Consider the following 27,483-nt stretch of genomic DNA (forward strand, 5'->3'; position numbering starts at 1 on the left):
CTCGCTCTGTCACCCAGGCTGGAGTGCAGTGGCTCGATCTTGACTTACTGCAACCTCTACCTCCCAGGTTCAAGCAATTCTCCTGTCTCAGCCTTCAGAGTAGCTGGGACTACAGGCATAAGCCACCATATTCTGCAATTTTTTTTTGTATTTTTAGTAGAGACGGAGTTTCACCATGTTGGCCAGGCAGGTCTCTAACTCCTGAGCTCAGGTGATCTGCCCTCCTCGGCATCCCAAAGTTCTGGGATTACAGGCGTGAGCCACCGTGCCTGGCTGCCTTTCTAGTTTATTGAATGGAACTTTGGCAAACACAAAACTTGGAACTAGGCCAGATGCGGTAGCTCACATCTGTGACCCCAGCACTTTGGGAAGCCAAGGTGGGAGAATCACTTGAGCCTAGGAATTCGAGACCAGCCTGATCAACATAGTGAGACTCTGTCTCTATTAAATTTAAAAAGCGTATATACTTATAAATATGTATCATATATATACAAAAACAAAACTTCGGACGAGAAGTAAGTTGCAAAGCACACACTTGGCTTCATTATGAGTAGCTGCTTCATCTTCCAATGGGAAAAACAACAAAAAACAACCTGAGCAGTATAGTTATGAGGCACTTCTTAGCACCATTCAATTCCCAGCAGCCTCTCAACGCAGCCCTCTCTGCCTCTTGAATTCTGCCCGAGAAAACTCATCCCTGTCTAGAACTCAGCCCTGAGGGGCTGGGCTGGAAGCCTGCCTGCCCTGTGCAGCCTCTCCCGCCATGGAAGTCCTTTCTGTCCTGGTAAAAAGGACGCTTTCCAGCCCACCCATGTCTTCCTTGGAAATGCTGGGCCATGGGCTCTGTGTTCTGTTCGTGATCTGCCATTTGGGAGCGATGTCGTGGACATAGGTCAAGGGACAGGCTCATCAGCCAGTGGTGTCTGAGTCCCCCTGACCTGGTGGGGCCTTCTGGGCCCTGCCAGCTCTTTTGCCTTCCAGAGACCAGGCCTTCCTCCCTGTGGGAGGAGAGGGTGCCACACAGAAGCAGACAGTGACAGTGCTGTACCCGCACAGAACTAGTTTATTCAGTAGTATGGGACATGATAAAACAGCAACAGAACGCTACCATATTTACAGCAACAACCAAACTGTACAATCGGATGGTTAGTATCAAGTTAGCATCCAGCATCTTTGTATTTTTTTAAGTCAAGTCATCAGTAGTAAAAACCAGTTAAATTTTTAACCCTTTGCAGGAATTGCTGAGGGGAGAGGGCAGGGGCAGAATCCAAGGCAGAAAAGCCAGAGCCCAGCCTCACAGATGAGAAGCAGGAGCCTCTCTTTCCTGCCCACAGCCTCTTTCTAGCGACCTGCTCCAGAAGGAAAGTCAGTGACAAGTCTGAAATACATGCTTGGAGTAAATGGTGACTCAGATGAAAAGCAGTCAGCAAAACTGAGGAGAGGGGAGGAGAGGTGGGGAGATGACGGCCTGGGGCAAGGGGAAGCGCTGCTGGGAACACCCAGTCTGTGACGGCCACATCAGACCCCCGGGACTGGACACGAACCCATCCCAACACAAAAAGAAAATAAATAAAACAAATATATTAACTCTCTCTTCACAGGGAGCTGGGGTGGAGTCGGGGAGAAAGAGAAACAGGACCTGGTCCTTTGAAGAAGAGAGCCAATTCCAAGAAGGGGTTAAAAATAGAACATGTCTCAGAGGCCACAGCAGGTCAGACAAAGTAGTTTTTGTCTGATTTTGGGGGGTGGGGTGGGTGAGTGGACACCAGAACCCAGACTTGAAACCTGTGCGTAAGCACCCTCAGGGTGGCGGAACCAGCGAGGTGTTCACTCTTCCTCTCGCCCCCACCCACACCACAGCAAAGAAGCGCAACTTAACACATGACTGGCCTGCTCCAGGTGTGGGGCGGGCAGGAAAAATGAAGCACTTTTGGGTCAGCAACTGAGCAAACACCTGGGCTGCCGCGCACGGCCAGAGTCCAGGAAAAGGAGAGGGGCTGGGGTGGCCTGACCCCTGCCTCGGGGCACAGGTTCCCCTCAAAATGTGTTCATGCAGCATTTGGGGGTCTGGGGGCGCTGAGTCCTTCTGCCCCCTCACCGGACAGGGCTTTTCCAGTTCCTGGGAGAGGCAGCACAGGCAGGGCAAGGCGTGCCCTTTGCCCTGACCCCTCGCCACTCTGAGGCCTGCCCAGGTGCAGCCCGAAGGGTGTGACACCCTGGGTGCATGTGGCTTTGTCCTTTCCTTTTGGTGATGGCGAATGAGGGGCAGGCCCCCCAAGAGTCCCTCTCCTCCCAGAGGCACAGCAGATGGGAAACTGAGGAGAGGCTGGGAAGCATCCTGGGAGGTCCTATCCTCTTTGGGAAGGGAAATGGGAGTCAAATTCCAGCGTATAAAAAAAATGAATCCCTGAAGTCATGAAGAGTGGAGATCCTTTTTACAATTCTTTTTTTCCTCTTTTCTGAAAAACTTTGTCTTGGAGATGTTGGCCCCAGGGGTCCAAAGTGCAGTGAGGGAAATGGTGGGGGGGGGAGTTGGCACTAGATGGCCTTAGGTGGGGTGGGTACCCCTCCCGGCAAGGCCCAGGCTCCTCAGATGGACGTTTCGTCGCTGCTGCGGGCAGGCGATGGGGAGCGGGGCAGGATAAAGCACAAGACAGGAGCAGGGCATGAGTGCGGCTGGGGAAGGGAAGGGAGCCTCGGGCGTAGGAACCACGGCCCAGGGTTAATGCAGGAAGTTAAAGAAGAGAAATCTGGAGAGGCAGGAAAGGAAAGTGGCAGAAAAGGCAGACAGAGGGTTAGTTGGAACAGAGGAGAGAGTGAAAGCTTTCACCAGACGAAGGAAACAGGAAAGCACCCCCAGCTCCCCATCCTCCCGCACTTTGCCCTAGGCTGAGCCCTTTAGAGCCCGAGGGGTGGCCCGCCCCACAAGGCACCATGGTTTGTGGGCACGGCATAGTAAGGGAGCTGGGCCAGCTCTGCCCATTTGTCCTCTGAATGCCAACCAGAGTCGCCTGGTGAGGCCCGGAGGCAGCTCTGGGCCCAGCAGGGGCCTCGGTGGGGCTGCACCGCATCCCACCCACCCGGCCACACTCACTCGGAGCCTGATGAGTCCTCATCCACCGTGCCTGCCTTGATGCTCATGGCGATGGGCATGACCCCGTTCAGCTGCTCCTGGAGGCTCTGCCGGGGCGGTGGCCGGGGAGGGGGGCCACCCCGGCTGCCCTCACTGGCAGAGGAGCCCCGGGAAGACCCTGTGCACTGCTCCAGGGGGAGCCGCAGGAGGCTGCTCTTCTCGCTGATGGTGGGCAGACACTTCTTCTTAAGGATGCCTGCGGGCCGGGGCAGGGCTGTGAGGTGCAGCCATAGGGGAATGTGAGGAGTGAGGCTGCTGACAGGGGGAGTGTGGCAGCTGGGGGTGCCCCACTCACCTTTGTGAGGCTGGGCAGAAGAGCCTGGAAGGGGGCCTAGCGACCCCTCTCGAGACAGGGCATCTCCATTCTCCCGCAGCCGCTCCTCAGGGGCTCCGTTGCCACTACTCTCCTTTGCTGAGGTCCCAAAGTCTCCTGGCCAGGGGGCCTTCCCAGCCCCTGGGCCCCCATCTGGTGGGGAAAGGAAGTAGATGAGGCCCACAGAGGCGAGACAGCCAGGAGGCCACCACCCCAATCTTGCTTCAAAAGAACCTCAGGCCCACCTCCCACTGGCCCCAAAGGCCATAGCCCCATGCTGGCCCACCCTTGGGAGTACTGTGCAGAGGCAATCTCTCAGCTCCCGGCCCCAGCAGGCTATCCCAGCCCTGCTCTCCAGGGAAGGCGGGCTCCTCTTCCTCCTCCTCTTCTTCTTCCTCGCTGTCTGATGAGTGGGTAGAGGCATAAGAGCCACTCTGGTCATCTTCTAAGGACAGGTCACTGTCGGAGTCCGTGTCAGGATCTAGGAGGATGGGGAGAGATCACAGCCAGTCCAGCCACCGCCACCCACCTTCAGTAAAAGCCAGCCAGCTGCCCGGCCAGGGTGTGGTAGATGCCAGAGCCTTCGGTCCTCACCATGCTGCTGGTCTTGACCTTCTAGGAACAGGCTGCCTGGATCCCCCAGGCCAGGGGGCCCTTGGCCAGGGTTCAGTGTGGACTCCTCCCTAGGAAGACAAGACATTGCTGCAGGGGTCAGCCTGGCCCCTTGCCCAGCGTCCCAGTCTCTCCTCTCCCCTGGAATCCTGGTTCCTGCTTTGGGTCCCTTACAGCTTCTAATCCAAGCTGGCTCCCGTGTCAACCACGGTGTGTGCACCGCAACTCTCAATGGCTGGCTGGCCTGGGTCCAGCATGCATGGGTCCCTCCTCCCCTCCTCCACCCTCCCATCTCCTGGGATTCACCTCAGCAAGAAGGGGATGTAGCTGGGCTGACTCTTGCCTGAGCGGCTGGCGCTGGGCAGCGAGCCGGCCGAGTCTCCGTAGGGCTGGTACAGCCGTCCATCTGCATAGGGGCTGGGGCAGTTGTAGGACTAGGTGGGGAAAAGAGAGGTCAGTAAGTGGGGGAGTGGAATGGGGGCCCCAGGCTGGGAAGTAGGAGGGTGGAGGGAGCTCGCCTTAAGTTCCATGCTCAGGGCTGAAAGAGGGGGGCCCACTTCTCTGCTGCCCCCATATTGAGGCCTGGCAATGGTCATAGTTCTAATACAGCTGTGCCACCCCTGCAAACCCCCGGGACCCCAGACTCACTATACAATGGCTCTGTAAAAGATGGGACCAGAAACTGTTTCGTGAGAGCATCTTGGAAGACAGAAAATTTACTAACATTCATGAGAGATTCTTAGGGGCAAGGAACTCATTACCTGATTATCTGTCTCAGCCCCATCTCCCTCAAGTCAAAATCCTACACACCCTTCCAGCATCTCCTCCCCAGGCCAAACAAATCATTTCACCTCCCCTTCCATGTTTCAGAAAGGGATGGAGAAAAGGGAAAGGGGAGCGGGGCCAAAAGTGCAGGCTCAAGGGGCCTCCTACCTCCTCCTCCCTCCGCCACCCGCCTAGGGCCCCTGGCTCCCTCACCGAGGTCAGGGTGGACTTGGTGGTCAGAGCAGGGTCAGGGCTGGGCTTGCGGCTGCAGGCAAGCTTCAGTGCTTTCCGGACCTCCTTGCTGAGCACCACGTAGGAGAGGAAAATGAAGGGGCCCTGGCAGGCAAGAGGCAGCAACGTCTGTGCGTATTCCGCCACCCACAGCCCAGGTGCCTCCCCTCTCCACAGGCTGGGCCAGGTACCTGGATGCAATTGCAGGCAGCAAAGAGGTAGTGGAAGAGGAGGGTGTCGCTGTTGACAGAGAGCAGTGCCAGCAGCCACGCGGCACTCAGCAGCAGGAGGACGGCGAAAGAGGGCTGCAGCCCCGAGCTGGGTGAAGGACAGACCATGAGTCCGGCCATGAGGCCTCCCATGCTGGTGCCCACCCATAGCTCAGGCACCCCAACCCTGTACTCACACAGGACCTTTCTTCTCAAAGCCCTGCCGCTGGGCAGCACAGGAGGCCCGGGCCGCCAGGATGTAGAGGAAGACACTCATCTAGGCAGGGGCAGAGGGTGTGGGGTCCTCAGTCGAGACAGACGGCTTCCACCCAGCCCACAGGGCCCCTTGGCCTCAGCTGTTCCTAAAGGGAGTCCTGAGGACACGCGGCCTCAGTAGCAGGAGGACAGCAAAGGAAGGCCGCGGGTGACACCCAACCCACCTGCTAGCACTCACCGAGACGGCAAAGGCCACTGGGCCAGCAAAGCTCCAGATGAGCGTGTCATAGATGGAGAGCCAGCAGAAGTCAGGGTTCCCATAGCCCTCGGGGTCCAGGCCCACGGCCAGCCCTGGAGCATGCAAACAGATGGCAGCAGGGGAGGGGCGGTGAGGGGCCTGGGAAGTAGGGCTGCAGGCAGGTGGGCTCACAGGGCCGGGCATGCAGCCTGGAAAAGGGTTCCACCCACTATCAGCCTCTGCCATCCTCCCCAGGATAGGGGAGCGACCCCTGGGTGGCGGCCTCAGAGTCTGGGTTAAACCAGAGGGACACCTGTGAATAAGCTGGCCTGAGGCATGTGGCTGGGGCCTCAGGGCCTGTATGTGGGTGGGGAGAACATGGCACGAAGGTGGACCTGGGGCCTAGGGATGTGGGACCCCAAGGCCAGGAATGGGTGAGGGTACCTGTGATGAAGGCGGGCACGCCCCAGCCCAGCATGTAGTAGAAGCGCATGGGGCCGGCGTTGACGTCGCGCACCTCAGTGAGTGCCCGGTACAGGTGCAAGGCCTCCAGCAGAGCCCAGGAAAAGGTGCAGAGGTACAGGAAGTGCAGCAGGATGGCGATGACTGTGCAGGCAAACTGAGGGTCCAGGCCAGGCTGGGTCAGTGACCGGGGCCCACCCAGAGCATGAGCTCTGCTTCAGGTCAGGCAGGGAGGAGGGCCTGGGTATTGGGAACTGCTTCGGGGGAAGCCTGGGCCAAAGGCGGGTGCCTGTAGGATGCTGGGGGATCCCCGGGGAGCTGGAGAAGAGGAAACCCTGGGCCAGGCACTGTGCTAGGCACCTTATCAGAGCTCATGGTGCAGGAGCAGGGATTGCCAGTGGGGGCTGGGGAGAGCGCCTGAGAAGGTGGGGACAGTCTCTGGGCAGTACGAGCATCTTACAGGGAGGTCGGCCTGGTTGATTCCCAGGAGGAAGACCAGCTGCGCCAGGCCCAGGGCAGCTGTCAGGTTCCGCCGGATGCCGTGTTGGTTGGAGCGCAGGACACGCAGGAGAGCGAGGAAGAAGAAAGTGAGCAGAAGGGCAGCCAAGGTGATACCTAGAGCCACATATGTCAGTGTCTTCAGTGGCAGGATCTCCCCATTCTGCAGAGTGGGTGGCAGGGGGCCAGGGAATTAGGAAGGACAGGGCCTGAGCACCCAGCCCCGTGCCCTGGGTGCCCACCCACAGCTCTGCAGCTGCCCCTGTGGGCCCGACCTCCCGCCGGGACACGTCCATGAGCACGGCGAAGCTCGTCATGTGGTTGCACTGGCAGCTGACATGGCTCTCATTGCGGAAGACGACTTCACAGCCTCTGGCCGACCAGCCACCTGTGCCACTGACCCTGTGTGAGGAAGGCAGGGTCAGGGAGACAAGGAGGGTGGGGCATCCAGGGGCCTGGGCTTTTGGCCCAAGGTCTTGGGGGTTAGGGCAGCACAGGCTCACAGGATCGAATGGTTCCAGAAGACACAGATGGGTTTGGTCCGCTCCTCTGTCTCCAGCAGGCGGAACTGCACCGTGACGGGCTTGTCCAGGGCCCGGGGCAGAAGCTCCTCATCGTCATGGACGCTGATGCTCACCACGGGCGTGTTGATGATTGGGCGTTTGGGGACCCTGATGTGGGGCAGGCAGGTGCACAATCACCACAGCAGTCACATGACTGGGGAGACACTTCCGACCCCCTCCTGCCTCAGCACTCACCACCCGACCCACACCCCAACCCACCCCGTCCCCTGGTCGCTGACCTCAGGCTGCGCTTGTCGGGGTCATAGTTATGGGGCAGTAGCCCGGCCAGGGTGCGGTAGATGATGACGCTGGCCACAGCCTCACCCTGGCTCAGCTCCGGGTGCCGTCGCTGCCGCCGTGCCAGCTCCTCTGACTCCTGGGCCTCTCCGGGGCCTGCGGGCCTGACCACGGAGGGTGTCTCTGGGAGGGGACACTGTCACACTTAGCTGGGCCCTGCCCTCAGTGGAGTCTCCACAGACACCAGCATCCAGCTCCCAACTCAATCTGTGGTCACCACTGACCTCTGAAGACAGACTCAGGCAGAATGACCGTTGTCTCAAGGTCTGGGGGTCGCTCCCCACGCAGCGCCTCGTAGCGGGGCAGCTTGGCCCCAGCAAAGTTCCCCTTGTCCAAGCGCACTACGGAGATGACTAGGGAAGGGGATGGCCACAGATTGGACCTGGGAGGCAGGCAGGCTCCCAGCATGGCCGCCCTCGGGGGGGACTCCCTCCACACACCCCTCTCCAACCCAGGCACCAGCCTCACCAATGTTGGGCGTGACGATGGTGAAGGGGCTTAGGTAGGTGTGCCGCATGTTCTGGGCCAGAGCGCTGGCATATGCCTCATAGTGCTGGAGTAGCCAGGCGGTGCCGCCCTCCGTCTGCTGGATCAACTCCCAGTGCCGCTTGTTGGCTGCGTCCAGGAGGGCGCTGCCCACCCGCAGCAGATTCTGGGGTGGGCAATGTCACAGTGGGTGTGCTCACAGCCCACACCTGACATCCCACCAGGGAGCCCCAGTCTGTGCCTGGGCCAGTCCCCGCTCTCCACCAGGCCCCTCCCTCCACGCTCACCGTTGCCTCCCCCGGAAACGCTCCTGGATCGCACTGCCCACTCAGGTCACCGGATGCTCTGCCCCTAAGCCCTCCTCCTCATTGTCTACATAAGAGCTTCCCAGCCCTGTGCCTGGACCCACACAGATGTCCTGAGATACTGCTTCCTCCCAGCCTGTGGTACCACAGACTGGCCTCCGCTCTGGGCAGACACACACACCTTATAATGAGAAGGGTTCGGAAGAGTGCCAGGCCAGGGCTCACAGGATTTCACGGAGGCCTCTTGCCAGCAGCGAGCTCCCCATAGGTGGGTGGGAGGGTCCCCTCTGGCCCCCAGGTTGCCAGGAGCAGGCTCGCTTACCATGACCCCATCCAACCAGCCAGCCCTGCATCCTCTAAGCCCTACCTCAGTGAAGTGCACGTCCTGCGTGGCAGACAGCCCGAAGCCTCGCTGGGTGCTCTCGTGGGCCAGCAGTTGCGTGGCCAGCTGGTAGGCCACCTTGACGTCGCTGCCGAAGTAGCCAGCAGTGTGCTGCGTGGCATTGCGCAGGAGCAGGGCCAGCCGCTGGGAGCGCCCTGAATCCAGGCCTGACTCATTCCGCTGCAGCCGCTCAGCCTAGATGGGAGGGAGCGGACCTCAGGAGAGGGGAAAGATGGCCTCTCTAGCTGGGAGCCTAGGAACACACGGGCTCGAATTCCGGAATCTCCTTTCTCAAAGATGGGAGTGGGGGCAAGTGAGACTCAGGACAGAGGAGAGGGAAAAGATGGTGATGAGGGGGTTCACTTACGAAGCCCTTCAGCTCTGAGAAGGTGACGGACGTGCAGTTGAAGAGGTTTGGGGGGAGCCACCCCCTGTGCTCGTCACAGTGGCGCACAGCAGTCCCTGGGGGAAGGAAGCCAAGAGGGCTGCCTCAGGGAGACACACAGGAAGCCCCTGAGAATGGCTGAGAGGTTCTGCTGGAGGCCAGCACCTCATGGGCCAGGGACAATGACAAGCAAACAAGAGCCCTGGTGAAACAGGAAGACAGGTATGTAGAACACCAGGGCCAAAAACCTCTGCAAGATCGGTCCACACAGGGGCTCTGGGGAACAGGGCATACGACCTCCTTGAGCTCCCATCACTGCCACCACTTTGTGCTCTCGGCCACGTCCTGCCTATGAACCTGCTCATCGCCAGTCCAGGACCAGTGCCAGCCCCCATCCTGGGCTGGGTCTCCTGGATTAGCGGCCAACACCCGCTACTCCCCAGACTGTCTGCCTTTGTGGTGGCGTAACTCCAGGACTCGGTGGTGAGCAGACGACAGGAACCCTGCATGATTCATCTGTGAATCTCTGGCACAGCCCTATGCCGAGCACAGTGCAGGTTTTTCAGCATTTTTGTTAAGAGTCCAAGATGTGGCCAGGTGCAGTGGCTCACACCTGTAATCCCAGCACTTTGGGAGGCTGAGGTGGGCTGATCACGAGGTCAGGAGTTTGGGACCAGCCTGGCCAACATAGTGAAACCGTTTCTACTAAAAATACCAAAAAAATAAAAAAATAAAAATAAAAAATGCTGGGTGTGGTGGTGGGTGCCTGTAATCCTAGCTACTCAGAAGGCTGAGGCAGGAGAATTGCTTGAACCCGGGAGGCAGAGGTTGCAGTGAGCCAAGATTGTGCCACTGCACACCAGCCCGAGTGACAGTGCGAGACTTCGTCTGAAAATTTAAAAAAATAGTCCAAGATGTAGGCACTCCTGGGCAACACTGGGGAGGGGACCATGAGCCAAGGAAGATGGGAATGAAATCCCAGGACCTGGAGGCCAGAAAGTGGGGTCCCCGGATCTTCAGCCAGGAGCTTCCTGCCCTCATCCCACTACTAGCAGAGGCCATGTCCTCAATATCACATTGGGGCCTCCAACACCTACCAAAGGAGCCTTTGGGGCAGGGAGCAGCAGCGGGCAGCCCGAAGCGGGTACGGGGCCACCAGATCCCAGCCTCAATCGCCCGTGGGCAGCTGTCGTAATTCACTGCAGAGAAGAGCACACGGTCACCCAGGAGCAGCTCTCCGTCTGCAGTCCTACCCAGGCTCCCCTGCCCAGGCTCCCCAGCCCTCCCTCGGCCTCCCCAGCCCTCCCTCCACCCATGGGCAGCTGCCGTAATTCACTGTGGGGAACAGCGTATGGTCACCCAGGAGCAGCAATCCTTCTGCAGTCCTGCCCCAGCACCCCAGCCCTCCCTTGGCTTCCTCAGGTCTGCAACCAGCTCCTTCCTGGCTTTCCTGGGGTGCAGGTGCCCGGCACACTTTGAGGAGGGCTGCCCACCCATCCCAGGAGCCCCACCTTCACAGCCATTGGTGGTGACCTCAGCAAAAGGGTTGTCACAGCGGTCACACTGACGCCCGATGACACCTGGCTTGCATGGACACTGGCCATCCTCAGGGTCACAGACTCGGGACAAAGAGCCTGTAGGGTAGCAGTCACACAAGAGGCAGGTGGGGCTGCCCGGGGGCCGGTAGTGGTTCTCCTGAGAAACGAGGGAGGAAAGGCGTTACTGGCCAGGCTCTCTTCCCAGGATGCCCAGCTGTGGCCCCTCTGGAGAGGGTCCCAACCTCAGGTCCCCTCAGGAGTAGTATTCAAAATAATTAACAAAGGCAGTGCTTTGGAGTTGAGCCCATTGGCAAGATGTCACACGATCAAAACAGGCTGCAAACCACCACCATACCAGGCCCAGAGCTCACGGGTTACACATCGGCCCAGGGTCCCCTGTGCCTCTGACACATGAAGGTAAGCAGCCAACGACCCTGCCCTTGAGAGCAAAGGCACGTGGTGCTCAGCTCTGCAGGAAGACCCATCTCTATAGCCTCCCCTGGAGGGGCCCAGAGATGGGGACAGAGGCCCAAGTGGCCTCAGTGGAGGCTTGCTTGGGGCTGTCACCTTGCAGTGGCACTCGCCGCTGGTCTTGTTGCAATCTGGGTCAAAGCCTTTGCTGACGTCACAGTTGCATGGGCCACACGTGGGATGTCCCCACCAGCCACGGGGACAAGGCTGGTCAATCCTGCAGAGAGGGACCCGGGCAGGCATGAGCTCCCCCTGCCACCCCCACCTAACCTAGGTGAGCCCCTCGTGGCCCTTCTGACCCTGGCTGAGGGTCATCAGGCTTTCAGGGCTCTGAGGGATACACCAGAGAGGAGGAGCAGACACTGTGACCTGCTGCCCCACGCCCTGGTCCACTTACCTGGTCTCACAGTATGGCCCAAGGTAATTTGGGAGACACTCGCAGGTATAGCCATGGGGGGCACTGGGCTTGCGGGTACACACAGACTGGTGCTCACACGGGTTCAGGTCACACACATTAGTACAGTTGTCACCATAGTAACCTGGCACCAGAAGGACCAGAGAGGCTCATTCCCCACCCTCCCCTGGCACCACCTTCCATCACGCCCACCTTCATCTGTTTCTTCCCGCTCTGAGCATCCTATTGGCTGGCTATGGCTTTGTCGTGTAGGTGACTAAGGCTCAGAGGGGTGATGTGATGCCCCAGGTCACACAGCAGCCAGCACGTGGCCCCAGGCACCCGATAACCTGCCCACTGCCTCGGAACCTGAGCACACCTGGATCACAGCTGCAGGAGAAGCTGTCCCAATCGTTGCTGCAATAGCTGTTGGCAGGACACGGGTTTGAGTCACAGGGGTCAGGGAGGCTGCAGCCTTGCTCCACATTGACGCTCTCCCCACGGCTGGGGTCCAGGCTGTTAACCCCCTCCGGCGTGTCGCTCACCCGCACACCCTGGGAGGGACAGAAGCAGCGTTGCCCTCAGTGGAGTGGGGCTGCAGGTGGTGGCGGAGTGGGGAGGGGAGGGCAGGGCAGGACACTCACCTGCAAACAGCCCCGAAAGCCACGGGCCACACCACCGGCTGGCCCAGGTACTCCGCCCACTGTTATGTTGCTCAGGTGCAGACCATGCAGCCGGGGACCCAGGTTGCCCTCTGCTCTCTGCTGCCCATAGTCGAAGGACAGAATGGCATGGCCGGGTCCCCCACTGGCTCCCAGTGCCAGCTGTGCATGGTGCCAATCACCATCATTGGCCCGGCCTGGCTCCAGACGGAGAGATGAGGCCTGGAGCCCTGTGCCCTCCACGCTCAGCACCACATGGCCCTCCCATAGCTGACAACAGGAGGAAAGAAAGCAGGGTCAGCAGACAGCTGTAATCACGCTTCTCCAGCCCACAGTTCCCCTTTCTGGACCACCAAACCCATCCTGCTGCCCGGCTGAAGCCGTTGAGAGGAAAGCGTATTTATTTCCCTCAGGCCCAATAGGTGGCAGCACTGACCCAACGAATCCAGGAGCCTCTGTATGTCCCCATCCCTGCCCAGGACCTGCCCAGCCATTTCTGTCCAGCCCCCAGAGGCTAGCAGGCCAGGCCCGGCCCGCCCCTCCCTGCATCACCTGTAGGGTGATGGTGCTGCGCCCCCTGGTGACGGCCTGCAGCAGGACACCGTCGGCCTGGCGCGTGCGGAACATGAGGCTGAGGTGCCAGGGCTGGGAGATGGGCAGCGAGAGGCCATGCCAGGCCACCAGGCTGCTGCCCAGGAAGTGCTGTGGATTGGCCATTTCTGGGGAGGCAGAAAAACGCAGCCTGTGATGGGCGGAGCCACGGAGGGCCCTGGGGGTGTGATGCTTAGCAGTGGTGACTGCACGGAGGCAGCACCCACTCCCCTCATCAGACCCGCCCTCCAGAGTGCGTACCTGCCCTGGGCCCGCCCCACGCTGTGCCCAGGCCTGCCTCTGACTGGCCCCTTTGTCTCCATTGCTGCCCTCTCCGGGCTCTGCCCAGACATGCTTTTACACCCACAGCCCGGCTCAGCAGAGCCCTGCCCAGTGCCTGCCCCGACCCTGCCAGTTCCCAGACTGTTGACGGCACCCAGGCCTCGGCCTCTGACAGCTGCCTCTCCTACCCTGAGCGCAGCTCTTGCCCCCGAAGCCCAGGGGGCACTCGCAGCTGAACGCATCCCACTGGTTCACACAGGTGCCCCCATTGTGGCAAGTGTTGCTGTCACACACATTCTTCTTGGCAGGGCAGCCTGGAATGGAAAGAAGGTGGTTCAGTGGTCCCGAACTGGGGAACTCAAGAGGAAGCCTGTGGGGTTCTCAAGAGGAAGCCTGTGGCAGTGGCCAGAGAGGCCTGAGACCCTCCATTCCGGCATCCTCACACCAGGCATGGCCCCTCCTCTCTGCACTGGGCCCCCATACCAGGCACAGTGCCATTGTTGGCAATGAAGTCAGCCATGTCTATGCGCCGGCTGTCCACCTGCAGGTTCCGCATGCAGCCCACGAAGTGCCGCATTCGGACTGGGAAGCTCTCGGGCAGGTCAGGCACCCCACCTAGCAGCAGAGGACCCGTCAGATCCAGAGACCTAGGGGAGCAAAGATAGTGGCAGCAAAAGGGAGGGATGGGAGCTTCCAGTCCTCCACTCGCCCTGTTGCCAGGCCGGAGACAGGAAGGGCCTAGCATGTGTCCAAGGGGCCCTGCAGAGCAGCGTTCAGGAAAGGGGTCACTCCCACCTGGAACTGCCCTTGAACACCCCACCCCTCCCCAGACTGCCCCACAGGGTCTAGCTCTGATTTCCCCATCTCAACCCCCATCCCCAGGGCTGAACAGGGGCTGAGGGAGGTAAAGGGAGGGAGCCCCCAAAAGCCCACCATCTCCACCTTCCCTCCCTGCCTGGCCCTGCCCTCGCTTCACCCCATCCCTGGCCCTTTCCCCTGCTCACTTCTTGCTGCCACCCTGGGTGCCCTGGGCAGCACAGGAGTAGTTGCCCAGCACAGATCCAAAGCGCAGGGCCACCCCTGTGTCACAGCCATCCACGGTTACCACGGCCACCTTCTGCTCAGATGGGCCCTGTGGGAGCCCTGTCTGACCCAACAGTGGCTGTGGACAAAAAGAGCAGAGAAGGGAGATGCTGGGCAGGGGGCCCACTAGGTTCATAGCCAGCACACACTGGGCACCTCTGTGCAAGCACACACCCTGACACATGCACACACACGCATATACACACATGTGTGTGCAAGTGGTTTATGCATGTAACTACCTTCCTCGGTGTCTGAATCTGCACCTGCCTAGTGGAACAGGGAGCATGGAGCTCCCTGAGGAGCTGGGCTGGGAATGCCCAGCAAGGTGGCACCTTCCCAGCCACTCTCTTCCTCTCAGCCAGAAATACCCTGACCAGCCCACCCAAGCCTGGAGGCAGTGCCACTCAGGGGTTGGTAAGCACCTGAGCCAAGAATAGAACCCCCCCCACCCTCTGTGCCCTCCGCACCTACCTTATTGTAGTATTTCAGCTGCACCGTGTGCCACTGGCCATCACTGACTCCTCCAGGTATGAATGGGGACACGGTGGTGGTTGACTCCCCTGGGGAAAGGACTAGGTGAGTTGGGACGCCAGATGAGCGCTGGGAATGGTGGCATTGGGGGTGCCAATGGCTGAGGCTGGGCCCAGCTTTGGCCGAGAGAGTATGTGGCTTGGGGTCAAGGGCTGGGAGACTTGGGGCCTTTGGAAGATGGGCACGGCCGGGGGACAACTGCAATCACCTGCAGAGAAGGTGAGCTGGACCTGCTCCTGGATCACCTCAAGGGCCACAAAGTCATGCTTCTCGTTGAAACGCCCATTGTACAACAGCAACCCGTCGCGCTCTTTTGTGGCAAACCTGAACAGGAGTCGGGGATGGGGGCAGGGAATGGGGCACCCACCTAGATGCCAGCACCCCAGCCGCCTAACCAGCACAGGGGAAGGAGATCTGTGGGCAGAACCACCGGCAACTCCAAGAGCAGACCTGGCTCTGCCGGCAGCCTGCTGCACGCTCTTTCGCTGCCTGACCTCTCACTTCACTCACAGAACAGGAGGCTCCTCAGACGCCCACCAGGCCCGATCCCCACCCCCAGCGCCCAGCCACTCACGAGAGGGCCAGGGTGAAGTGGAAACGCTGGCGCAGGCCACGAAAGGTGATGAAGGAGCGGGCAGGGAAGCTGCGTGTGGTCACCTGGCAGTAGGGCTTCTCGAAGTCTCCAGATGGGCAATCGCACTTGAAACCGCCCACCAGCAGATTGACACAGGTGCCCCCATTCTTGCAGACACCCGGGGTGCAACGGCCTGAGCGAGCACTCACTTCACAGTGCTCACCTGGACAGGAGGAGAGGCAGGTGAGTACCAAGGACCTGAGGACAGGAGGGGAACTGAGACCCCCGAACCCAGTGATAGCTCCCATGGCCACCCATGACCCTTGTCATATTCCCCAAACTTCCCAGGCATCCCCACTTCCTCTTGGTGCCATCTTCTTTGGGACCTACAGTCCCCAGCCCTTCCTGGGCACCCTGTTTGGCTCACTGAGCCACTCCCACCACAGCCCCACACACGGCTCCCCTGTAAGTTCCTCGGAGTTTGCAGCCCCTTCCCTACACCTATTTGGGTTTCATAAGCACAGGCCTGCTGCGGCCCCTGGTTGTAAGGCCAGGATCCTGGGAGCCTTCGGTGTCATGCCACCAAGCACGCCTGGGGTGTCCTGGCCCCCAAGAGGGTAAATGCATGAACCTGCAGGACAGCGAGAGGGCTGGGAGCCACTCTCCTCCCTCCTCCCTCCTTCCTCTCTCCGCCCTCCTTCCTCCCTCCCTCCCTCCCACTGGTGCTTTTGTCCCTCTCCCGCACTGAGATCAGTTTTCCTCCCTGGGGATGGGACCAGGCTTCCACTTAGATTAGTCTGGGTTATGGGGGAGTAGGAAAGAGAAGCTGGGGAGTCCCCAGAAATGGGACAGAGGACTCCCACCTTGAGCCCTGGGGTCCAGACTGAGGACCTCTCTGCACCTGGGAGATGCTGAGAGTGGGAAACCGAGCCCTGGGAGCAGACAAGGATTCAATAGTGGAGCTGAAAACTACAACATCAGATGGGAACCACCCCTTTCTCTCCCGCCCCATTCCCAGATTCTAGAGACAGGTTCTCAGCTCCTGTGCCTAGTGACTGGCCCTTGTTTCCATGGAAACTGTTGATCGCCTACTCTAAGCCCCCCCAACCCCTCCACCATCCTCCTGGACAAAGACTCCTCTCCCCTCCCCCAAGCCCACCCCTCCTCTTCCCCCCACCCCTAGCAGAGGCAGAGAGAAGTCAAGTCTGGCAAGTTCTGGGCAGGAAGATGCAGCGGGGAAGGGAGTGAGGCCTGCCTACGGCTTCTGGCAGAGCCAGTGGGCATGGCCCTGGAGGACAGGCAGCAGGGCCTCGGCATCTAGGAAGGAAGGCCCCACAGGGAAGAGGAGCAAGGAGTGTCCTGAGAAGAAGCAGGAGCCTGAAGGGAGGGGTCAGGAGCACAGAGCAGAGGCAGTGAGCATCCCAGGGAGGAGGATGTGTAAAGACTTCGGCTGACAGGCCAACAGGGAAGCCACCTAGCCAGGAACCTCTTCTACCGCACATGGGCAGAGGTGGAGCCATTCTGCCCAGGCCCATCCAGATGTAGTGATCTTCTGGACCACCCCGTCTCAGAACCCAACCCCCTCCAGTTCTCTCAGCCCTTCTAAGTCTTCCCCTTAATGCCTGGGGAGAAAAGTATTTGCTGCAGCTCAGAAAGGGAACTGGCTTAGTGGTGGGGAGGCCAGGTTCTAGCCCCAGCCTCACCTCGAAACCAGCTGTGACATGAGACCAGGAGCAAATCACCCAATCTCAGTGTTCCCTTAAATCAAAGCCAACATCTTTCATGCACCAGCTCTTTCCAAGTCTCAAATTAATTACATTAATCCTCACAACTAACTTATGACCTATGTACATTCATTACCTCCATTTCAAATTACTTAGGTCCAGAGAGGTTAAGTAACTTGTTCAAGGTCACACAGCTACTAATAGTGGCAAAGCTGAGACCCGAAGCCAGGCCGACTGGCTCTGGACACAGCTCTGCCCGCAGTGACACTGCCTGTGCGTCCTGTACACAGCAGGGAGAAGCACTCCTTGCACTGCCTTCCTCAGTGGGCTGCTGTCAGGGAGTGGGTGGGATTTACGATCGCCCAGTGTCACTGCACCTCACTGGGGAAGGGAATGAGCCTTCCGGGCCTGCCCCATGGGTCCCCTCCCTTGGCTTACCCGTGTAGCCATCACGACAGAGGCAGGTGTAGCCGCCCTCGCGGCTGCGGCAGCGCCCGTGGGGGCCACAGGGCCGCGAGTAGCAGAGGTCCACCTCGGTCTCGCAGTAGTCACCCGTGAAGCCGGGCGGGCAGCGGCAGCGCAGCCCCCCGACGGGGTGGATGGGCCGGAAGAGCACGGAGGAGGAGGCGATGAAGGGCGCGGAGGAGTCGAAGCGCAGCACCGACACGCAGCGCATGTAGTTCTCGCAGGGCTCGCGCAGGCAGATGTTGTCGTCGAACGGCAGCACGCGCTGCGCCGAGATGGCCGTCAGCAGGCTGCGGTTGAGGTACAGGCGCTCCTGCAGGTCCTCGGAGGGCAGGAAGGGCGGCCCGCCCCCGGGCCCTGGCGGCTGGCCCACCGACAGGCTCACGTTGAGGATGTGGCCGCCGGGGGCGTCGGTGTCCCGCTGCACGTTGAAGACCACCACGTGGTCCGGTGGTGTGGCCAGCGTGGCGGCCACCGCCTGGATGAAGAGGCCCAGCAGTGGTGACAGGAAGCGCTCGGGTGACATGTCCTCCAGGCGCAGCGTGATGCTGTGGGTGAGCATCTCATCCGTGATGATGGTCACACGCAGGGCGCACTGGGCCGTCACGCTGTGCACGCCATCTGTGGAGAGGGACACCAGTCAGGACTCAGCCTGGGGTGGGGGGCCAAGTCACAGACCCGTGCAGGTGCGTGGGGAAGGCCCTGCACAGGAGCCGGGGCTGAAATTCAGCCTGCATATTTCTGCATCACCCTCCAGGAAAGGCTCTCTTCTCCAACTGGCATAAGGGTGCTGAGCCAGGTATGTCACTTGTGAGCCGGTCACTCCTTCAGGGATCAGGGGGTGAAATTTGCAGAAGTTCTCTTTGCATCCTTTCCCAAAACCTTCCGTGGTGGATGCAGGGCACACCTCTTAATGTTCGTGCCCCTTTCCCTGCCCAAGCCACGCTCCTATTCCCTCCCACCAGACTCTGCACTGCCTCACGCAGGAACCCTATGTTGTCTTTTTCATACTTTTCTACAGGGTCCAGAGCATCCTGAGACCCACAAAAATCATCTCCCTGCCCCCTCAGCCTCTACACCTCAACACCGCAATAATCACAACCATGGCTGTGTTCCTCACTCCCCCACTGCAGCAGAGAGTGGGGGGTAAACTGGGTCAGTGGGCCACCTTGTCCCCCTCCCACTGAGCCCTGTGGCTGCTTGGGCGCAGACTTGCTATCCCCATGGCAACACCCAACACAAAGCACTCCCGCCCAACTCCCTGGGCTGCTGTGGGTAGCCTGGGGAGCCCCACCCCAGGAAATACAGTTGAGCCACGTTAACCAGTGACAACATCACCCACTGCCTCATGCTGATGACAGGGTGAGTGGGGGTGGGGGACCAGGGGGTCAGAGATAGAAGGGCCTGGGCAGCTCTCCACCCGGAGACCCCAGAGCCCCACTGGACCAGTCTTTTCTCTGGCCCTAGGGCCTCTAGCTGCTCATCGCCCACTTGGCTAGCGCATTACACCCAAATGCCTGCCATACCTCCACTTATAAACAGCTAAGTACTAACACACACTTGCTGGTGTCTCACTTCACCCACACACCCTAAGCCCAGAAATACCATACACACCTGAATGCACATACACATGGGAATGAATTTTTATTTAGCTCAAAAATGAAAGCTGAGGGCCTGGAGGAGGAAATGGCTTTGCAGGGCTATAAGAGAGATAGTCTTTTTAAAAAAAAAAAAAAAAAAAAAAAAAAGACAGGGCTTCACCATGTTGGTTAGGCTGGCCTTGAACTCCCAACCTCAGGTGATCCACCCGCCTTGGCCTCCAAAGTGCTTGGATTACAGGTGTGAGCCACCACGCCCGGCCTAGTTTTTTTTTTTTTTTTTTTTTTTTTTTTTTTTTAAGAGATAGGCTCTCACTCTGTCACCTATGCTGGAGGGCAGTGGCATGATCACAGCTCACTGTGACCTCCAACCTGGGCTCAGCCTCCCAAATAGCTGAGACCACAGGTGCTCACAACTATGCCCAGCTAATTTTTGTTTGTGTATAGAGATGAGGTCTTGCTTTGTTGTGTGGGCTGGTCTCAAATTCCTGGCCTCAAGTTATCCTCCATTTCAGCCTTCTAGAGCACTAGGATTACAGGCATGAGCTACCAGCATATCCATATTTTCATTTATTACAATGCCTTACACATAGTAGGTGTTCAGTACACCAAGATGTGGATGACAATCTATTCAGTCTTCATAAAGAAAAAATGGTCTTTAAAACATGGCAGGAGGCAGGGTGCAGTGGCTCACGCCTGTAATCCTAGCACTTTGGGAGGCTGAGGTGGGCAGATCACAAGATCAGGAATTCGAGACCAGCCTGACCAACATGGTGAAACCCCGTTTCTACTAAAAATACAACAATTAGCCGGGCGTGGTGGTGGGCACCTGTAATCCGAGCTACTCAGGAGACTGAGGCAGAAGAATCGCTTGAACCCGGGAGGTGGAGGTTGCAGTGAGCAGAGATCACCCCATTGTACTCCAGCCTGGGTGACAGAGAGAGACTCCATCTCAAAAACAAAAACAAAAAAAAAGCAGGTGGAGTCCAGCTAGATACAAAAAATGAATGCTTACCCTAGCAGTAATGGGGCAGGAACCCATGTTTCTGGGGTGGGGTGGGAGTAGGCGAGGGACATGGGAACAGATTCCTCGTCTGTGTTGTACCTACTTGCAGTGGCGGACTGTAACAGCGGTGGCTCAGTTGAAGCCGGGAAGGCTGAAGGCAGACCCCCATCTCAGTCGTGTCCCCGGCCCACTGTCCACCTACCCTCCAGCCGCTTCACTTGCTTGTTCTCAGCAGCTCTCACCAGCAAGCCTGCTTGTCATCACCCACTTCTGTTCCTCCCGCTCTCATCTCAAAGCTGCTGCACAGGCTGTTCCTTCCCACCCAGACACCAGCCCACAGTCCTCTGACTCTTCTAACTGCCCTGATCTCACCTGCTCCAGGAAGCCTGCCCAGATTTATGGCATGAGGCTCTACTTTCCTTTCTGTTTCAGACTTCCCCAAACTCAGGTGCTCAGCTGGCACAGGGCTCTTGTGTACCTGGTGCATCTGCCTAATGATTCCTTAATGGGATATTTCCTCCAGGCGGAAAGCAGTCTGAGACTCCACACACAATGCCCATAACTGATTAAGAGAGGACAGGAGGCAGCCAAGGCCACGGAGAGGGAGAAACTTTGCCACCCCTCAGCCCTGGGAACAAACACTCCTCCCTGTGCTCCCCACCACTATCGTCTTAGGCTCCGCCTGGGCCCCCTCCCAGCATGTCTCTGTTGCTTCCCATCTGGTCCACCATCTGTGACCACCTGCCCCCTCTGCTATTGTCCCCGTCCTCAACAGTCAACCCATTGCTCTCTCCTTTCTATGTCACCCTCCCCTGCCTTGACCCAGGTCACCCCTCAGGTACAAAGGCAGACTGGGAACGGGGGTGGGGGGTGCACTGCCTGAGCCGTCTTCCTGGACAGAAAAGAAAGAGCTGGGATGGCCTCTGACCCCAGGAAATGCCACCTGTGCCTCAAGCTTAGCGAGGCACACCTGGAAAAGCACCAGGTCCTGGTCAGCCTCCCAGCTTCTCTTCCCCTGGCAGATGTGCCAGCGGAGGCTGGAGGCCAGGACGGCTCTGCTATTCTGGGAGCTGCCCAGACCATGGACAGGAGCTGCTGTGTGTCTGAGCAGAGGAAGAAAGAGGTGAGGGGAAATGAGACTCCAGGAGAGCCATCCAGCCCAGGCTGAGCCACAGGGAAGAAGAGAGGGGAGACAGAAACACAGAGATCAAATAGGAGGAGACAAAGTCCCAGGAGAACAGCCGGCAATGGGCGGTTGGGAGAGCAGGAGAGCCACAGAAGCAGGGAGAGGGCACAGGAGAGGCAGTGCTGCAGGCCCCGCATGGGCAGGGGCGGGAAAGAAGGAAGAGACAAAGAATAAGAGGAGGAAAACAAAGGGGCAGTGGGAGTCAAACCCCCTCACCCCGGCCTCCCTGAACTTTGGGGTTGCCGTGGTGACTGCCTCCAAGGGTCAGGGCCGAGGGGAGAAGGCGGGGCCCGCACTGCAGGACCAGGACGGGGCCAGGAGGGGCCGTCCTGAGTGTTGCTCCAGCCCTCTCCTCTAGACTAGGAAACCAAGATCTGGGGCTCTGCCCAGGTCAGAGACTGAAGGCTGGATGGGGGCGTGTCTCTGCCCCCATCACTCAGTGTCTGGCCATGCTCAACAAGGGCAGGCTGGGTGTGGAAACCAGAGGGAGAGGCCCTCCTTCCCACTGTCCCGAGTGCCCAGGCACACATCAGGACACAGGCGCTCCAGCCTCCAACTTCCTCCTCTCGGAGGGGAAACTGAAGCCTCAGGAGCCTCAGAACCTCAGCCACAGCTCCTGAAAAGCTCCTGCTTCCTGGTTCCTGTGACCACCTTGAGGGGTGGGGCAGGGAGGCATCTGTCCAGCAGTAACCCTGAGTGAGGCCACGCCCTGACTCTTGCATGCCCCTCCCTCCCCTTCAGGCCAGACTTCCTGGGGTGGGAGTAGGGGCCTGCCAGCCTCTTCTTTTCCTCCCTTCCCAGATGGGTCTGAAGGCTGCCTAAAGCGGGTGTGACCCAACCCACCCCTGGGGTGCAGCTAACTGCAGCTCCTCAAGAGGGTCTCAGTCGTTCCCAGGCTTGGGGGAGGCATCAGCAACTTGGGTGTGGTTCTCTCCCTGCTGCTACCTCTGGCTCCCCACAGCTGATAAAAAAAGACAGAATACTGTCACCAACCCCCTCCAACTCTCCTCCCCCAGCCCTGCTGTCCAGGGAGTCTGTAGGCTGAGCGCTTGGCCAAGCAGCAGGAATGCCCCGGCCTGGGTTCCCGCCAGGCTCCCACGCCCTGGGACTCTGTTCTCTCCTCAGATCAGGTGCCTTGGGGGTCTCTGCTCTCAAAGCCCATCAGTCTCCTGGCCTGGCCTGCTCCCTACGCCCCATTCCTGGAGCTGGGCTGGTCACAGCCAGCAGGAAAGGAAGGCCTGGCACCCTAAGAACAGGCCCAGGAGGCCTCAGCTTGCCCCCCAGCTTCATTGCAGCCCCTCCTCCAAGCCAGACCCGAACCAAGGACTCTGAAAGTGGGGTCTGTTTGAACAGACAATGAGCTGTGGCCTCACTTCCTGCGGGAGCTCTGAAGGGGGAGCCAGGCCGGGCTCCTTCTGCCTGGAGGGAAAAGAATGCACTAGACAAAGTCTGTGTCAGCCGATTCTGCAGCTCAGTCAGGAGTCAGAAGGGGCCAGAAGAGGACTGCAGGGTCCTGACCCCTGGGTGGCGGCAGCCCTGTGCACTCATGGCCCTCAGCTCTGCCAAAGGCTGTATGAGACTGCAGGAGTATCTTGATAGGGATGAGGGGGCCCTGGCCTCACCTCCTCTCTTAGGCCACAGTCCTCTCTACCCTTCCCCCTGCTCTCCTGGCCCCCCAGGCTTCCACGCGCCTTTTTTCACAATTCTTGGCAGCCATAGCTGGGGCAGCCTCACAACACTTCCCCGACCACGTCACAGGCTGGTAGACGGTGGGGGCAGCCAACCGAAGCAGCCCAGCCCAGCCCCGGCAGAAGGCGGGGCCTGCACCAGCTGCCAGGATTCCTGGGGCTTCTTCCCAAGCTGGCTCTTGCCCCCTCCCTCTCTCTGCCAGGCACCAGGCAGGGACATGGGTCCATAGCTGCTTCCTGGATCGTGCCCTACCTCCAGCGGCTGCTCAGACTCTCCCCGCAAGCTACCCCTAGCGCCACCTGGGCCCTTCCTTACCTGACACCAGCACGCTCATGATGGCCTCCAGAGGCCGGTTGTTGTCCAGTGCGCGGCTCAGCCTCAGCTCACCCGTGGAGGCATTGAGCAGGACCAGGCTGAGCTCGTTTCCCCGCTCAAAGCTGTAAGTCAGGCTATCTGAGATGTCAGGATCATGGGCAGGTACTCGGCCAATGGCACCCCCAGGGAAGCTGCTTGAGCGGTTGGTGACATAGTTGTTGAAAAGGATCTCAAAGTTGCCCAGCACTGGTGGGTTGTCATTGCGGTCAAGGAGGCGGACGTGGACCGTAGCCCGGCTCACCAGAGGAGCCGACGTGGCCTGGATGACCAGGACGTACTCAGGCCGGTCCTCGTAGTCTAAGTCTACCAGGGCTGTCAGCTCTCCAGAGAAGATGTCCAGCTGGAAGACCTCAGGAATGTTGCCCTCCACAATCTGGTACATGATCTGGGCATTGGTGCCTTCATCAGGGTCAGTGGCTGTGACCCGGGCCACGGCTAGCCCAATGGGGCTGTTCTCTTCCACAAACACATCAAACTCGTCCTGCTCAAAGACAGGGGGATTGTCATTCACATCCAACACAGTGACCGTCACTTCCATGGGTGTGCGGGCTGGGGGCATCCCCTTGTCCACTGCATATGCCCGCAAGACATACTGGGCCACATTCTCCCGATCCAGCCTCCGCAGGGTTCGCACGATGCCTGACGTGGACTCGACAATAAAGTCACCATCTCCATCATCACCTCCTTGGAAGGTGTAAAAAACCCTGCCATTAAGGCCAGAATCACGATCAGTGGCTGAAATCTGCAGGACGCTGGTGAAGGGTGGCACATCCTCATAGACACTGCCCTGGTAGGAGTCACGCAGGAACTGAGGAGCATTGTCATTCACATCATTCACCAGGATCTCCAGGTAGGTGGTGTCTGACTTCTGGGGAATGCCGTTGTCCCGAGCGGTAATGGCCAGGGTGTAAGATACTTGGTCTTCGTAGTCCAGCTCAGCCTGGGTTGTGACAGCCCCCGTGTCTGCGTCAATGCGGAACTGGGGGATGCTGTCCTCCATGAAGTAGGTGATGCGGGCATTCTCACCTGTGTCCTCGTCTGTGGCACTGATCAGCACCACTGTGGTGCCTGCGGGCCGGTCCTCATTAACATTCACTGTATAGTGGGAGCTCTGAAAGACGGGACGATGGGTGTTGGCGTCGGTGACATTCACCACAATCTGTGCTGTGTCCTGCCTCGTGCCATCGGAGGCAGTAACAGCCAACACATACTGCCGCTCAAGTTTGTAGTCCAGGGGAAGGGCAAGGGATACCAGTCCACCACCACTTTGGCTGGTGATGGAGAAGCGGTTTCGGGTGTTGCCACTGGTGATCTGGTAGGTGATGACGCTATGGGCATCACGGTCCACAGCTGACACCGTCACCACGCTGGTGCCCACAGCTGCATCCTCATTGAGCCGCACTGTGTACTCTGGTTGGGTAAAGGTTGGATTATTGTCATTGACATCCAGGACAGTCACGCTGACACTGGCCGAGGCAGTGAGCGCTGGAGTGCCATGGTCTCGGGCTTCTACCCCAAAGCTGTAGAAATCAACTTCCTCCCGGTCCAGTTCAGCAGCCACAGAGATCCAGCCTGTGCCATTGTTGATGGTGAAAGGGAAGTCGTGTCCCACCCCAGCAAGGCGGTATTCAAGGCGGGCATTGTCACCAGCATCAGCATCGATAGCCTGGACGTGGAGAACCAGGTAGCCTAAGGGGACGCTCTCCAGGACAGTAGCCTGGAAAGGGGTGCTAACGAAGATGGGGGCATTGTCGTTGATATCCAGGACCTGCACTGTCACCAAGCCAGAGACATTAGAGAGTGGGGGACGGCCACCATCCTGTGCTCGCACCCGTAGGGTGTACTCCTTGGTCGTCTCATAGTCAAGAGGGCTCACCACATCCAGAGCTCCAGTCTGGGCATCCAGATAAAACTGTCCCCGAGCGTTGCCACTCATGATGCTATAGTGCACCAGGGCATTGCTGCCCTTGTCTCGATCTGAGGCTGTGACTCGGAGTACTGGGGCCCCGGGAGTCACATCCTCCCTCACCTGGACCACATAGCGCTTCTCACTAAACTGGGGTGCATTGTCATTGTCATCCTCCACAGAAAGGAAAACAGCGGCTGTGGTACTCCGAGGACCCGGGTCCCGACCCTGGTCACTTGCCTCCACCGTCAACTGGTAAGATTCCACCTCTTCCCGATCCACAGGGCCACGGGTTCGGATCACCCCAGAGCGAGGGTCTATCTCAAAGACTTCAGAGGGGCTTCCCCCAGGCCCCTCCAGCAGGCGGTACAGAATATTGGCATTGGGAGGGGCATCCCCATCCGTGGCCCTGACAGTGAGCACCTCATAGCCAACCTCCAGGTTCTCCCTGAGGCTCTCCTTATACTCCTGCTGCTCGAACACAGGGTCATGATCATTGGTGTCAGTAACCAAGATGGTGAGTGTGGCTAGGGCACTTCGTCGGGGCATGCCATGGTCCTGCGCCGTGACCCTGAAGACGTGGGTGCTCTTGGTCTCACGATCCAGCTCCTCAGCTGTGGTTACTGCACCAGTGACTGGGTCCAGGGAGAAGAACTGGTTGGAACGACTATCAAAGAGGGCATCCATGGTGTACTCAAGTCGACCTGCCTCCCCGTCATCTGGGTCAATGGCCCGCAGGGATGCAACAGGGGTGCCTGCTGGCTGGTTCTCTGGCACTGTGGCCTGGTAGCTGGGGGGCTGGAACTGGGGAGCTGTATTTACATTCCTTTTCCGACGCCCACCCATGGACTCTTCTGGGGACCCTTCCCCTGCCATAAGCCCGGGGGCCTGTGCCAGCTTGCAGGACTGGCATCTAAGCCGTGGGGCCTTTAAGCATGGGTGCTCCTGGGGCAACGTGAGCTTGCCTTGTGGGGAAAGGTGGCCTCCAATGCCCAGGAGGCGACAGCTCCAGGGGCAGCCTTCAGGGGCTGGTGGCAGGGGAATATGGGCCCCGGATTCTGGACACCAAACCCTCAGGCCATCGTGGTGGGGTACCAGGTGACCAGTCAGCTCAGTGCCCGCATCCCTGCAGCGGCTGGTGTAGAGCCAGAGGTTCGACGCTGAGCCTGGACAGAGCCAGCCCATGGGGGCGCAGGCCCCCGAGAAGCCGCGTCCCCTGGACCCCAAGGAACGACAGGGCCCCACTTGGTCTCCCAATAGTGGCGGCAGTGGCAGCAGCAGCAGCAACAGCAGCAGCGGCGGCGGCGGCGTTGGGAGGGGGGCGCCGGTGGCCGGGCTCCGCATCTCTCCCCGCTCCCGGCCGGCCGGGTCAACGGCGGCAGCGGCTCCTCCTCCGGCTCCTGCCGGCCCCGCCGGGCCTCATGCCCAGGCCTGGGCGCCAGTCCCCGGGGGCCCCCCGTGCGCCCCGCGGGGCCTGAGCCTGGATGGCTCGGAGGGGCCCCGCGCTGCGCCCTCCGACGCCCCCGGGCTCCCACCGCCCCCGGAGCCGGACCCGCTCCCGGGTCACTCTGAGCACCGCGGGCAGCCGCCGCGCCTCCACCTGCGCTCCGGGCACTCACCACCTGCGCCCGCGGGCCCCGCGGCGCCCCTGGCCTTGCCGAGTTCCGGAGCCGGGGTGCCCCCTCCGCCGCGGTGGGATCGCCCACCTGCGCCCGCGTAGCCGCGCGCCCCGACCCCGGCCCGGCCCCGGCCGCCCCCGACGGTCCCGCGTTGCCCGCTCGCGCCCCGCGTCGCCGCCGCGGCTGCTGCCTGTCGCCGCGGCCCCGGGCCCAGCCCCGCGCTCCCTCGCCTTCCCGGCGGGCGGGCGAGCTCTGCAGAGCGGCGGCGGCGGCTCATTACCATAGACCTGCTCGCGCCGCGGCCGCCTTAAAGCGGCGACGCCGGCCGCGCCGGAGGAGGTGGGCCCCACCCAGCTCACTCCTCCGCGCCGACGCGCCAGGATTCCCGCCAGCAGGACACTCCATCCCAATTCTCCCAAGCCGGCCCCGCCAGATGCCCGGTGAGAATTAGCTATCGGAAGCCACACAGCCAATGACAGTCATGGTGGCAGTACCCTAAGTATGCCTAGAGGTTTCCAAAACATTTTAAGGGCTCTCAGAGCCCAAATTCCCACTTCATGCCAATCAGGAGAGCCCTCATTGCTGTCCCCTCCCATAGGTCCCGGGTCAGACTGAGCTAAAAGGGCTCTGAGCAACACTACAAAACCTCCAAAATCCCCCAGAAGCACCCACCATGAGCTACGGAGCCCGCCCC

The 27,483-nt window shown here is 59.8% G+C and overlaps 1 protein-coding gene across 2 annotated transcripts; it reads right to left on the reverse strand.

Annotated features, from left to right (window-relative positions):
* Positions 1 to 1,045: 1,045 nt before the first annotated feature.
* On the reverse strand, positions 1,046 to 27,045 carry CELSR2 (cadherin EGF LAG seven-pass G-type receptor 2). 2 transcript variants are annotated; one of them, XM_012468049.2, is made up of 34 exons: positions 23,205 to 27,045; positions 17,384 to 18,031; positions 15,222 to 15,444; positions 14,856 to 14,971; positions 14,588 to 14,676; positions 14,038 to 14,195; positions 13,517 to 13,680; positions 13,222 to 13,347; positions 12,713 to 12,879; positions 12,143 to 12,430; positions 11,878 to 12,052; positions 11,502 to 11,643; positions 11,201 to 11,321; positions 10,607 to 10,790; positions 10,193 to 10,294; positions 9,078 to 9,172; positions 8,696 to 8,905; positions 8,006 to 8,189; positions 7,762 to 7,890; positions 7,480 to 7,660; positions 7,181 to 7,348; positions 6,953 to 7,079; positions 6,640 to 6,840; positions 6,162 to 6,336; positions 5,718 to 5,830; positions 5,461 to 5,540; positions 5,246 to 5,372; positions 5,037 to 5,159; positions 4,365 to 4,492; positions 4,041 to 4,129; positions 3,733 to 3,927; positions 3,429 to 3,599; positions 3,095 to 3,329; positions 1,046 to 2,750 (listed from the first exon to the last, which is right to left on the reverse strand). In XM_012468049.2, exons 1-34 carry the CDS (start codon positions 26,512 to 26,514, stop codon positions 2,723 to 2,725), a joined length of 8,772 nt encoding a protein of 2,923 aa, XP_012323472.2. In that variant the 5' UTR covers positions 26,515 to 27,045; the 3' UTR covers positions 1,046 to 2,722. The 2 variants fall into 2 exon arrangements, with proteins under 2 accessions (XP_012323472.2, XP_021527616.2); XM_021671941.2 differs by having other exon boundaries at positions 1,046 to 2,611; positions 23,205 to 26,514.
* Between the last annotated feature and the right edge of the window lie 438 nt (positions 27,046 to 27,483).

The sequence above is a fragment of the Aotus nancymaae genome, unplaced genomic scaffold, assembly GCF_030222135.1.
Source record: "Aotus nancymaae isolate 86718 unplaced genomic scaffold, 86718_ANA_hifiasm-v0.15.2.pri h1tg000007l, whole genome shotgun sequence".
Taxonomy (NCBI): Eukaryota; Metazoa; Chordata; class Mammalia; order Primates; family Aotidae; genus Aotus; species Aotus nancymaae.

Bases quoted from the DNA above. Each gene is read 5' to 3' on its own strand.
- CELSR2 (XM_012468049.2), bottom strand. From the start codon at position 26,514: ATGCGGAGCCCGGCCACCGGCGCCCCCCTCCCAACGCCGCCGCCGCCG. The intron at 7,661-7,761 runs GTCAGTGGTGAC...GTCCCCTCCCAG, and splicing joins GCCTGAGTCTGTCTTCAGAG to AGACACCCTCCGTGGTCAGG. The intron at 5,541-5,717 runs GTGAGTGCTAGC...GCCCCTGCCTAG, and splicing joins CAGTGGCCTTTGCCGTCTCG to ATGAGTGTCTTCCTCTACAT.